A 12,503-nucleotide genomic window follows, 5' to 3' on the forward strand; every position below is an offset into this window, starting at 1 on the left:
ATTACTAATGGAATGGAAGTGATAAAATTAAAAATTTTAAAAACCCACAAAGCCATTTTGAAGAAATATACATATCTACTGCAGTGCCCCATGGTGGATTATAAGTGTAAAACTAATCTAAGAACCTGCCCTAAGGTGATACCTATGTAATGGAAAAAACCACAACAAAATCACCCTAACCATTTTAGTCAAACACATCTACTGCAGCGCCCTCTGGTGGCCTATTGCCGTAAAACATATCTAAGAACCTGCTCTAAATTGATAACTGTGGTAGGTAATACAAAAAAACCGCATCAAAATAGGCACACCTGATTTAGAGAAACACATCTACTGCAAAATTCCTGGTGGCCTATAAAACATGTCTAAAAACCTGCTCTGAAGCGATACCTATGTAATACAAAAACAACATCGAAATCAGTCCAGTAGTTTTTGAGGAAAATGGTAACAAACATATGCGCGTGCGTGCACACACACGTGCAAAAAACCTCTTATCCCAAACACATATACTGTCTCTGTTCAGCACCCACTGGTGGCCTAAAACCTTTTAAAACATGTCTAAGAAAGTGCTCTGAAGTGATGCAAAATCAGCAATGAATTCGATCCAGTAGTTTTTGAGGAAAATGGTAATAAGACATACAAACAATCTCTTACCCCAAATGCATATATGTCTCCGTTCCGTCATGGGTAAAAAGCTGAAAGGATTGGATCATGACTGAAAATGTAGTCAAAAATTACATTGAAAAGTGGTGTTATGTTTCATTGGCATTGAGCAACAATAATTTTTCTAGTCATTTATCTCTAATTATTAAACACACACACACAAAGATTTTAAACAGAACGACCATTATTTCTGTATGTAAACAGAAGGAAAACTGAACTTACACTCTGTGCGCTGTCTGATGCAGAAATTGCATACCAAGATAATGAAACAAAAATGAGAAAAAGGAAATATTAAAGGAAGTAGGCTGCTTCTTAAGTTTCTTTTTTTCGAAAAAATCATTATGCAATAAAATTGATCATTTAAAACTACAACTGGAAAAATTTGAAACAAAAGATTTTATTGATTTAATTTATGCTAAATTAAAAAAAAATTATACACTAAATTCAACATTAATTAGGTTCTTCAGCCTTCACTTTTTTCAAGTGAGGGCTGAAAACCTCATGATTTTTCCCATGTAAATCATCAATTACACACTTAATGTGGAATTGCTGTAGAAATAATTGTTGTTAAGGGAAGTAAAAATTGTTGAGGGCTGTTATAAAAAAATATTTTTTATAAATATTCTTTTTAATGGGACCAACATTTTTGTAGAACCAGAAAAATTAATTATATAGAAACAATACCTTCTGACAGTGAACGTACAATTCTAATTACACAATAATGTAGATCCAGTGATTTGGTATGATCATTATACAAAGAACATAGGACGGGTTTAAACATCATCCTACCAAACCTTTACATTTTCTTAATTTTCTGATTTTTATTGAAAGTATTTTCAATAAGTCTGAGTTTTTCTTACTATGGAAAAAAATTCAATGATTCATGGAATGAGAATTAAGACTGAGATAGAACATAATATATTGACTAGAATATTGCTGGTTCAGTAATACTGTTATAGTTATAGTCCATAAATAGAGAAGGTGGATTCCAGCACATAAATGCACATCACAGTACAGCATGAGTGTGACACTTCTAGAGAATATGTTTCATGGAAGGATAATTTTCAAAATATTTGTAGCCTACTGGTATGGCTCATCTTAATTTTTTCTTAGAGTAAACATAAAATCCACTGTTTGTGTGATGGAATTATAATAATGGCAAAATTACAAATGAATAATTAGCAATACATAGCAAACATTTGTAATTGTAGTTAATTGTAGGAACCAGAAAACATTCATAATTTCATTATTTCACATGAACTGTGTTGGTTTATTGAATATAAATAAGATCAGTGTAAAAAAAAATAAAATCTTAGGCCATTAAAAAAAAATTTCTTTCATATTAACTTTTAGGACCTTCAAAATATCACTTATGATTCAACAAACTTAGCCAGCAATTTTCTCAGTGCTGACAGTTAAATCAAGGACCTACCTCTTGATAACTTTAAGAGAAAGAAAAAATATGATAAATTAGTTTTTTGAACATACATTAGTTAATAATGGAATATTAATACAGCTAATATTACAAACCTAATCGACGAGGCAACCATCCTTTTACTGTTCGGCCTCTTTCAACATCAACAAGAACTCTGCGTCCATCAATTTTCTTACCATCAGCATGCTTGTATGCAGCTAAAAAATTTACAAAATCAAATATCAATTTAAGAATTACATTAAGAAAATATTAAAAATAATATACTTACCGCATTAAACATCAGTTGCATCAACACGTTATTTTTTTAATTTTTAATATTACCGTTCACAAATGAATAATGTTATACATTAAAAAGGGATTTCAGAAATTAATTGACATAACAATCTTGACAAGAAAAATAATCATTAAAAATGAATACACTGCAATACATTCATTTTTTTCTTGGATATTTTGTTTAAGAATGGATTAAATTGATAGGAAAAAAATAAAATGGGTAAATACAAACACAATTGAAAAATTCCACTAGCCTCCAATATCTTAAAAATTTACATAATCCATGCAATTTTCAAGGTGAAACTAAAAATCTGTTTCTAAAAATCTTAATTAATTAAAGCGAGTTATATATGCTTTTATAACTCACTGAGTTTAGAATTCTTATAAGTAGGAAGTACTTTAAGAAAGAACTATAACCAAAGAATGCTTAATTTAAGTAATATCACACTCTACTCATTGAATTGAAGAACAAGGAATTTACTGTTTTTAACAGGAAAAAATTAATGAAAAGAGACTATAAATTTGTGTTACACAAAAAAAAGGAATCAACATTAGTAGAATTAAACATTATATTACAATGATGTTCAGTAAATAACTGTACTTTAATGATAATAATAAAAAACATAAGTCAGTCCGGATCAGCAAATTGTCAATGTAAACAAACAGTGACAGAATACAAAAATTATAGAACAATACAACTACAATCTGTGAATGGTGTTAGTACAATCAGAAACAAATTCTTACTATTTTTATCACCTAAAATATTGATATATATTATTTTTAACTTGTAATTTCAGCAGAAAACAATCCAGAAGTACAAAAATTATGAATAGTAAATGTCAAATATGATTTTATTACAGAAAGAATCAGAACAAATTTTTTATTCAGTTATAAGAGAAATTGAATTACCAATTAGCATAATTATGAAATTAGAAAAAGGATTATAAAAGGTTAAAAAAGACATCTGATGCCCTATTCTGAAAATGTGTTAATGGTAAGGAAATTATTATTCTATGATATCTGTATAAATTGAAGGATAAGTCTGTGATAGGAACTTTTATGCTTGTGATGTAGACTATTTGAAACGGAGTTAATTTGACAAATACATTTACATTTAATGAAGTAGCAAACTTCTTTGGAATTTAAAAGAAATTAAATTTGAATAATCAAAATTACTTCATTTTTTTGTATATGTATATCTAATATGCATTTAAAATGCATTTTCAATCACATACACGTGTTTTACAGATATTAATGTATATATTATATATTCTATACATAAATATTATTAAATATACACAGTATTAAAAAAAGAAGAGTACCTACCAAGTTTCATGTACTTACATAAATATTTCAAAGGGCAGGTCAATAGAAACACGGAATTCAATCACAGCGCGGTGTTAACATTGGTGGAAACAAGTTGTTAAGATATCCCGTCAGAAGATGTTTGATTGACATTAGGTTTTGTATTACCTGGTGCGCTAGTTATCTTACCATGCGCAACTTTATACTCTCATAAAACTACTATTACATTAAATAAGATAATAAAAAAGTGTTTGCTTTTTACCATATTATAATTATAAAAAAATCATATTTCATTATTTCACAACAAAAAAATAAGTAACTGCCCATTTGCAAACTATTTTATGCAATGAATAACATTTTATTGATTTGGTATAAATTCATTAATTACACGGCAAAAATGTAACAAAGAAGTAAAACAGAACATAATCAAAACATTTAAGGAAAAAAATTGTTTAGTATGAGATTGATGGTATCAAAAATTATGACATTACTCATTGAATTACACAAATATTTTTTACATGAAAATACCTCAAAGCCATGATAATGTAAAGAAAGAAATACAGTTTTGTTTTCAAAGAACATCTGATCAAATAAATAAAATTTTGTTAATAAGTTTTTTGATAAAGCTAAGTATATCAATTATTCAACATATCCAACAAATAATATTTTATTGTTTTATCACGTATATCTTTATTTAAAAATCAAACAATAATAAACAGTCTAATAATTATACAACCAGTTCAATTAACTTTTTTTTAAACTCCTGAAATTGTAAGCAAGAAAGCTATCATAATTAAACATGTTTAAAAAAATAATTTCAAAGAAAAACCTAATTTGAACAATTTGATTTTGAACTCATAAAACTAACAACAAAAACAAGTCAATAAACTTCAAGAAAATTAAATATTGAATTAAATGAATTTTGACACCTAAATAAGGGAACAATTCAATTTAAAGCCATTAAGTAAAATTTATTTTATTATTTTTTTTACTGTTTTGAATTCTATAAATTAAATCAATTTATTCACCTTACGTTAAGAAAAATAATGCCTAGTTGAAAATAAACAAATAATGCATACAAAAGCAATATGCACTACGGTGATATGTACACAAAAAAAAAACTATCTCTGCAGATTTTTTTTATGTAAACAATTATTTGTGTCAGCAATACCTATTCTGTAACGTGTTAAAACTTTGTTAGCCTACGGAAACTACCTTGTAAAATGAAGTCTACAAACCACAATGATGAAATTTAATAAATTTAACTAAATTTTGTTGTTCTCTGACACATTTACTGAATAAAATACCTTACGACTAATTGAAATGATTATCACATTTCTTTTGTTAAAAACCTGTTACACTAACATTATCTACAAAATAAAACTTTATACTATGTATTTATTACAAATTTTAACAATACAGACCATACAAACAACTGCCAAATAGAAACTTACACATTTTTACAATAGTTAATAAAAAAGAATTAGTTTAACAACTGTGCTAAAACTATATTTAGGAAATCAGGCTTAAGACACTTCTTCCTGAAATGACAATAGCAAAAAAATTGAAATGAACAATACTTGTTACACCACTGATTATAAATTTTTAACTACTGAAAAAAAGAACCTGTACAATGAGCATTTCATTTTATAAAAAAAAAAATTACAGTAAAAATTTGCTAAAACCAGTTGGAGTTTCCAGTTACACACAATATTTCAAGATATTAAAATCTGTTAAGTCAAACACAATATATTTCTTTAAAAAAGAAATCATAATGATTACTTCAGTAAATTTGCTTGAAAGAAAGAAGTGCAATGTTTTAATATTATTTTAAATACTTATTTCAATAGCAGATGAAAATTTATACCTGTATAAGTTTCCCTCTTTCTTCTGTATTAGAAGTAAGCATTTTAATACTTTCTGTAGATACTTCATCATGTAGAGCAATCAGATTATCCTACTCTTAAGGCAGATGTCTTATTATGTGAGATTGTAGTAGCATGAAGCTTAGCTATCAAACTGACAGTCTTGCTTAGCAAAACCATTCATATGTATATATTGTGTGCAAACCCACACAAACTTCAAAACCTTTATCACAATAATTCTGGGTTGCCACATCATTACAGTACTGAATCCAAGCAATATTTTATTCACCTGTGCAGACTTTTTGTCAATTTTCTTTAGATTGCTACTAAAAAATAGTTCACTGGTAGTATGAACATAAATTGCATTATTAGTAACAGAACAGTTCTTTTATTTTCATTGATGTATTTTGGAAAATAAGCTTTATTTATATTTTTTATTGTTTCACCTTTTTTTAACCACAGAACTGCATTTGTACAAGCCCAACACCAGACATATTAATACTACACGTGTAATAACAATTGAGAATTTACAATAATTTTATTAATTAGCAGTTTCTTTATTTTAATACATATATTTTATATGTTGTATAATTTTCTACCTAAGGAAGAATTATTACAACTATTAAAAACAATCCTGAAGTAAACATTTTTAGACCAATGAATATAAACAAATTTTACCAAAATAAACAAGTTCCCCTTTATTTAACTAATTAAACATTATTACTGTGCAACTGTTACCAATTGTTAGTAACATGATTTTTTCAAATTTTAAGGGCTGAAAATGCAGCTACATAAAATGGATGCTATTAATTTTTTTAAATGCATTTGTGACACAAACTAATTGAAAATTGCATTTATATATTTTTATGATAAACAAACGTAAATATCTCTATCATAATCAATATAAGTAAAACTTTTTACGTTAAATATAAACTATGGACACGCAAAAATGTTGAAATTACATTTCCCTCAAAAATTGTCATGATTCAAATTTTGTAGGTTCCATAACTACGCTGTAATTTCATAGACATGTGGATAAACCAAGTTACAATACTAACGTAGTAATCTTACAAGAATAACAAATAATTTAATTCAGCATGCATCATTAAGTATGGAAATGATCGACAAGTTACTCAAACTAAGATTAAATTATTTGTTTACTGTCACAACAAACTGTAACCCCAAATTATTACATTTAAGACATGGCAGTTAACCAATTTCAGGCCTAACAGTCCTTAAACTATATTGTTAACTAAAGCCTCCAACTAATAAAACTGTGTCTGTAACGTGGAACTGGATTTTCTTTTTAATAAATTTAAAATAAACTTTTTTTTTTAATTTCTATCTTGCAGTATCATTGAATAACAGTCACAACAGCAGATCAGCAATAATACTAATCATGTTACTAGGGTGGGCTACATTAAGAAAAATCTGTAAAAAAATTATTCAGCAATAACCGATAACCAAATTAAAAAAGTCTTTATTTTATAAAAGATACAGCTACGCAGATAAATTAAGGTTCATAGAATTTAGTTAGGACAGCAATAGATTATAACATCAATATATTTTGAAAATTAAAGTGCGCATGAAAAATTACAATTCTGAAAAGAAATTAAAAATATTAATGACATCGGAAAATACAACTGGTATTAAACAAATGTACAGTTTTTAAATAAAATTAAAAATTAATGTAAAAATAAATAATCCAGGTATCAGTAGTACAGTACAAACGGTCATGCAGCAAATCTTGAGTTTGCTGTTAACATGAAAATCAAATTTTTTCTGTCCTTGTCCACCAAAGGATGCTAAGTTATCAGTCCAATGTCTCCTTGATAACATTTTATCTCTGTATACATTCATGATAAACAAAACTCACCTTCTTACCTTCATTTTTTCAATATCAATTTTTCTATTGTAAAGTTGATTTTCTTTTTTGAATTACTTGTCATGATAATGATGGTGACAATTTCCATGTTTTACAACTTTCACAAAGCGTACAATATATCTGTACACATATATGCATACATACTGCTTTCATTAAAATTAATTCACTCAGTATTAAATAAAGTAATATAAAAGAAGAAAGATCTTACCAATTCCACTTGAATACTTACATAATTATTTCTTCACTTGAATGAATACAAATTTCTTTACTTACTCTTAACTCCTAGAAATATCAATTCTGTTCCTTATATAAAAATCTTGTTACGGTTTCAATTTCTATTTTTCAAAAATGCAGAATAACTTCTTTTACAAGGTTTTCTTACCATAAAAGATCCTCTTCCCGATGTTTACTTTGAGATATTAAAAATATAATCCTTCTTCCTTTCATTAACTGTTCATGACCACTGATGTTTAATATGCTAGCAGACTTATTTCTATCTTATTTAATGAAGCTGGCTCTACGCATACCCACCCAGATTCCAGAATTACATATATAATTTTTCTTACAATTATTGTACATTATAATTTAAGTAACCAACTAAGAAATTTAGAATGCAAGAAACTTCAGAAGAAATTCATAAACTTTTGATTCTATAACAGTTGAAGTAAATTATATTATCATATAATAATAACATAAATAACTTGTATTTCTATTTTTACCAACAAGTATTTTACATATTATTTTTCTTCAAATAATTAAAAATATTCCTTCTAAAAGCTAATAAAGGGAAGATATTTAAAATTTAAGCAGTGGATTTCTAAAAGACTTGCATATGAAATTTTCCGAAATATAACAAATTACTATTTTTCAGCTTTTTCTGTGTATTTGTGGAATTAGTACATAATGAAAAAAAAGTTATTTAAAGTACTAAAAAAATTTGTAATGCTCGTAATAAGCACTGTTCAGAACAATTTATAAAGTGGGAAAACTTATACAAAATATTATGCTACATAATTTTTTATTTAACATGCAGCAAATAATTTTGGTTCAATATAAAAATCTTAACAATGAAAGTAATAACTGGTTTCTATTTTTAGAGAAATTAAGTAAAAAATAACAAACATCTTTATGACTTCTAGTCAAATGTGTAATTATGCTCATATTGTTAAGAGCTTCCTTTATATAAATAAAACCTAGTATTATATGCATGGACAAGTAGAATCCTCAGTAAAGTAGTAGCTGCACAATTCCCCTGTGTTACCCATTAAGGGAAGAGGGCTTTTATCAGCAGATAGGGGTGATTACAGTAAGATCTAACTGATTCAATTTATAATAAATTATACTGTGAATAAGGAACAAAACAACTACATTTTTTTAAAAATTCACGTTTTAGATAATTAAAGCTCATTATTAACATAATGACCAGTGTTTGTGCAATAACTAGAATCCATTGTATCATTCTATTAATTGCCAATAATATACAACATTTAAGGTAAAATTCTGTTCAAAATTTGTTTTAATAGTTGACGTTTTACTGTAATCACAATTTTTCAAACAATTTGAATAAAATATTTTCACTGGGAAGTTAGTCTTTTTCTATAATCAATCATACTTTTATCTTAACTACAATGTTCCTAACAATGGCATCAACAAATCCAATCAACTACTCTTCCTGTACACTTTAAATTTATGCCTTCTTTAAGATTTTACCTTTTATTCTTTCTAGTATCACCTATATAAAACCAGAATGACTTAAAAGGCAATTTATGAAAAAACAAAAAATATTTTTCTCTATGATTAAAAAAAACAACACAAAACTAATAATAATAATAAATTATACTCTCTTTTTCTTTAATATTTTCTAATTGGTAACAGAAATTAAATATATATATAAAGAAAGTCAGCCTGAAGCTGGATAATTTCAATAACATAATTTTAACAAGGTTGATTACTACTTGTTAATTAATAAGATGTGATGCGATTAAAAAAGAGAATTGTATAAATGTTTTTACTTCAAACCATTAAAGAAAAGGGATATTTTTATAACATCATATAATATATAAACATAAAATATATTTGTTTAACATAAATGTTTTTTCTAGATGAATCACTTTCTAAATACTTTGAAAAAAAGCTTCCTTATCTTTTCACATCTAAAATACAGTTCCTTGTCCATTGGTGATATCTTGAAGTGGTTAAGAAATCTGCTTTATTATGTAGAAATTTTTGTCTTATTATTAAAACATTATCTTGTTCAACTGTCTTGATCTGATAGCTTTTACATAAGACATTAAAAAAGTACACATTGTAATAATAATTTTTAAGTGGGAATCCAATAATTATAAGATGATTCGGAAAAGTTGGCCGTTGCATTTGCAGTTGTATACTTTCTTTGAATCAATATATGCTCATCACTTTGCACGAAGTAATACTGCAGTCAATACAATTTATTCATATTCCTGATATTGTCTGCTTTTGTTAATATGTTATGAAATTATTGTATAACTTTTGAAAGCAGTATAATAGCTTTCTTTTCTGATTGTGTTATACTTTGTACATCATATATTACACATATTTTTTCATTTGTTTTTTTATTCTGTATGTTCATATAGCACGTTATCTATAAGTGTCCATGCATACATCTTTTGATTTCTTCAATCATTTAAAAATAAAAGTTCTATTTCAATTAGAATTTAGAAATACAATTTTTATTCTACTAAAATTGATTTAAAAAATCTTTTAACACATTCCTCCAATAAAGCAATAACATTATACAAATCTCAGTGCTGTTGTTCTGCTAAGTCCAAACTGTCACCATTTATGTTGACAGTACAATCATGATAAAACAATCTTTACTTTCTTCAGGATAATTTACTGTATATTAAATTATCATGAATTAACTGTTATCCCCCTTTAATAACATAGAAAAAAGTAAAGTTATCACTTAATAAATCATACAGTTTAGTTAAGTTAAAAAAATGATATTAGACATCTGTTTTTATACTTCAGAGCTTAAGTTTTACAAAGACTTACTATCAAATGTTTAATTAATTTTCAGATTTTAAATTTATGAAGATTATCTGAATTCTGTTGAGGTATTACGTAGCTATAATATGTATAGTAGTAGCTGCTAAAGGGTTAATTGAAGAAAGATAAGTTATGAACAATAACGTTAAAATTTCAACAATAATTTATGCTACATAGTGAATGATGTGTTCACTAAATAACAGTAACATTTTTAATTATACCTTACTAAAATATACGATCTAATTTATTTAAATTTAATCAAATACAAGCGGTAATGCCAATCAATAAAATTTAAGTACACAATTTAGTAACTATGGAATTCTTCATTAAAAAACCATTATTTACTAAATGTGGGTGTTCCTAAAAGAATCTAAGAAAAAAGTTTAAGACATTTTGAAACGTATTTCTGCTGAATCTGATATAAACAAGAAATAAGTTTATTTTTTCTTTTAATCAGCCAATCTCAACTTACATAGATTTGGAAACATATGTTTCCAAAATAAGCAATCTCAAAAATAAAATAAAATTATATAAAAACCCCAGGCTACACAAAATTATAAATTATTTGAATTTAGAGAACCACTATTTTAGTAATAATCAAGTAAACAACTAGCTAAAACCTGAAAAATTCCTTACCAAATTGAATAGAACAGCAGAGATTTACAGCATGCTATTGTGATTGTAGATTGTACAACAATAAACCTACCACATTCATCATGTTATACAAAGAGATTTGCAAAACAATAATAATGATAAAGAGCAAATTAATTTTCAATATCAAATGCATGATAATTAAGCACATCTAAATGAAACCCACCTTTTCAGTTTTTTCTATTTCTTATTATTATAAGAAGATACAATGAAATGAAACAAACAAATTAAGCAAACAAGTATACGTAAAATGTTTTCTACAAACAACCAAAACAATCTCCTCAAAGACAACTTATTGAAATGACTTAAATTGCAGTCATTCAAATAAGATCACTACAACAAGATTTAACAAATTATTAATGATCAGAAGCTCTTGAAGTAAAATTAAAATGTTTTATGTTAAGGGCTACATTATAAATGTTATAACTTAGTGCCAATGACAAGGGAGTATATGTAACATTAAGATAAACATTGTGTTAGCTTGTTGCTATGATTTTGTATTTTACCACAGTTATTTAATTTATGCTTCATTTACACCTGCTAGTATTTTGGTTCTAAAAATCCCATTATTATTCGCTGAAGTATAATATAATTATTTCATAAGTTATTACAAAAAACAATTATTCTTAAATAAAAATGTATCTCTGAATCATTGGCACTGGTGAATTTATAAAACTTGAATTATGAGAATATTATAAAATATCACAATATTGTACTCCCACTTGAACGGGATAATTGAAACCAAGAATAATTACAGGAGAAAAACTTAATCAATATTTCAGTTATTACTAGAAAAGTGATAATTTTAATTTAAAAAATAAACACTCCAGTCACCCACATAAAAAATGCAGGTAACCCTACCGATTAAGTTATTTAATTATTGCTCTTCTTTAATTGTGAAATTAATATGAAATACTGTTTAAAGTAATGTCTAGTGGTACTAAATTTAATGAATTTTCATTATAGATTGATACCTGAGTACCAAAAACTGAGATCATACATTTACTGATATTAATGTCAAACTTATTCAATAACATTGAATACAGCTGATAACTAAGCTCCTTAAAATATTAAGATATTGTCAAATTAAATATATACGATCTTTATTTTAAGTGATAATTTATATAATAATTACTAAACATATTAAATGACTTTCCATGAAATCACTATCAGAATTTAAGCATTATCACCCATTAAGTTCAGCAAAAATTTTCTTATTATTAACAATAAAGTACATGTGTTTGAAGAAGTTATGACTAAACTTTTTTTATCTCCTTCAGTTCCCAAAAAATAATTTCAGCTAGTAAAATAAATAAAAAATTAATGACAAACCAACAACAAAATTCATGCATTACATAAAAAGAAAACACTTTTTACTCAATAAACTTACCACAATAATTAA

General features: G+C 26.2%; 1 protein-coding gene across 1 annotated transcript in view; it reads right to left on the bottom strand.

Annotated features, from left to right (window-relative positions):
* The window catches only part of snRNP-U1-70K (small ribonucleoprotein particle U1 subunit 70K), a 53,046-nt gene that overhangs the window by 13,315 nt on the left and 27,228 nt on the right, over nt 1-12,503 (bottom strand). The window contains exon 6 of the mRNA XM_075374259.1: nt 2,191-2,292. Coding sequence (XP_075230374.1) covers nt 2,191-2,292 — 102 coding nt within the window. The remainder of the gene's footprint in view (nt 1-2,190; nt 2,293-12,503) is intronic.

This window comes from Lycorma delicatula, chromosome 8 (assembly GCF_047948215.1).
Source record: "Lycorma delicatula isolate Av1 chromosome 8, ASM4794821v1, whole genome shotgun sequence".
In the NCBI taxonomy this organism is placed as follows: domain Eukaryota; kingdom Metazoa; phylum Arthropoda; class Insecta; order Hemiptera; family Fulgoridae; genus Lycorma; species Lycorma delicatula.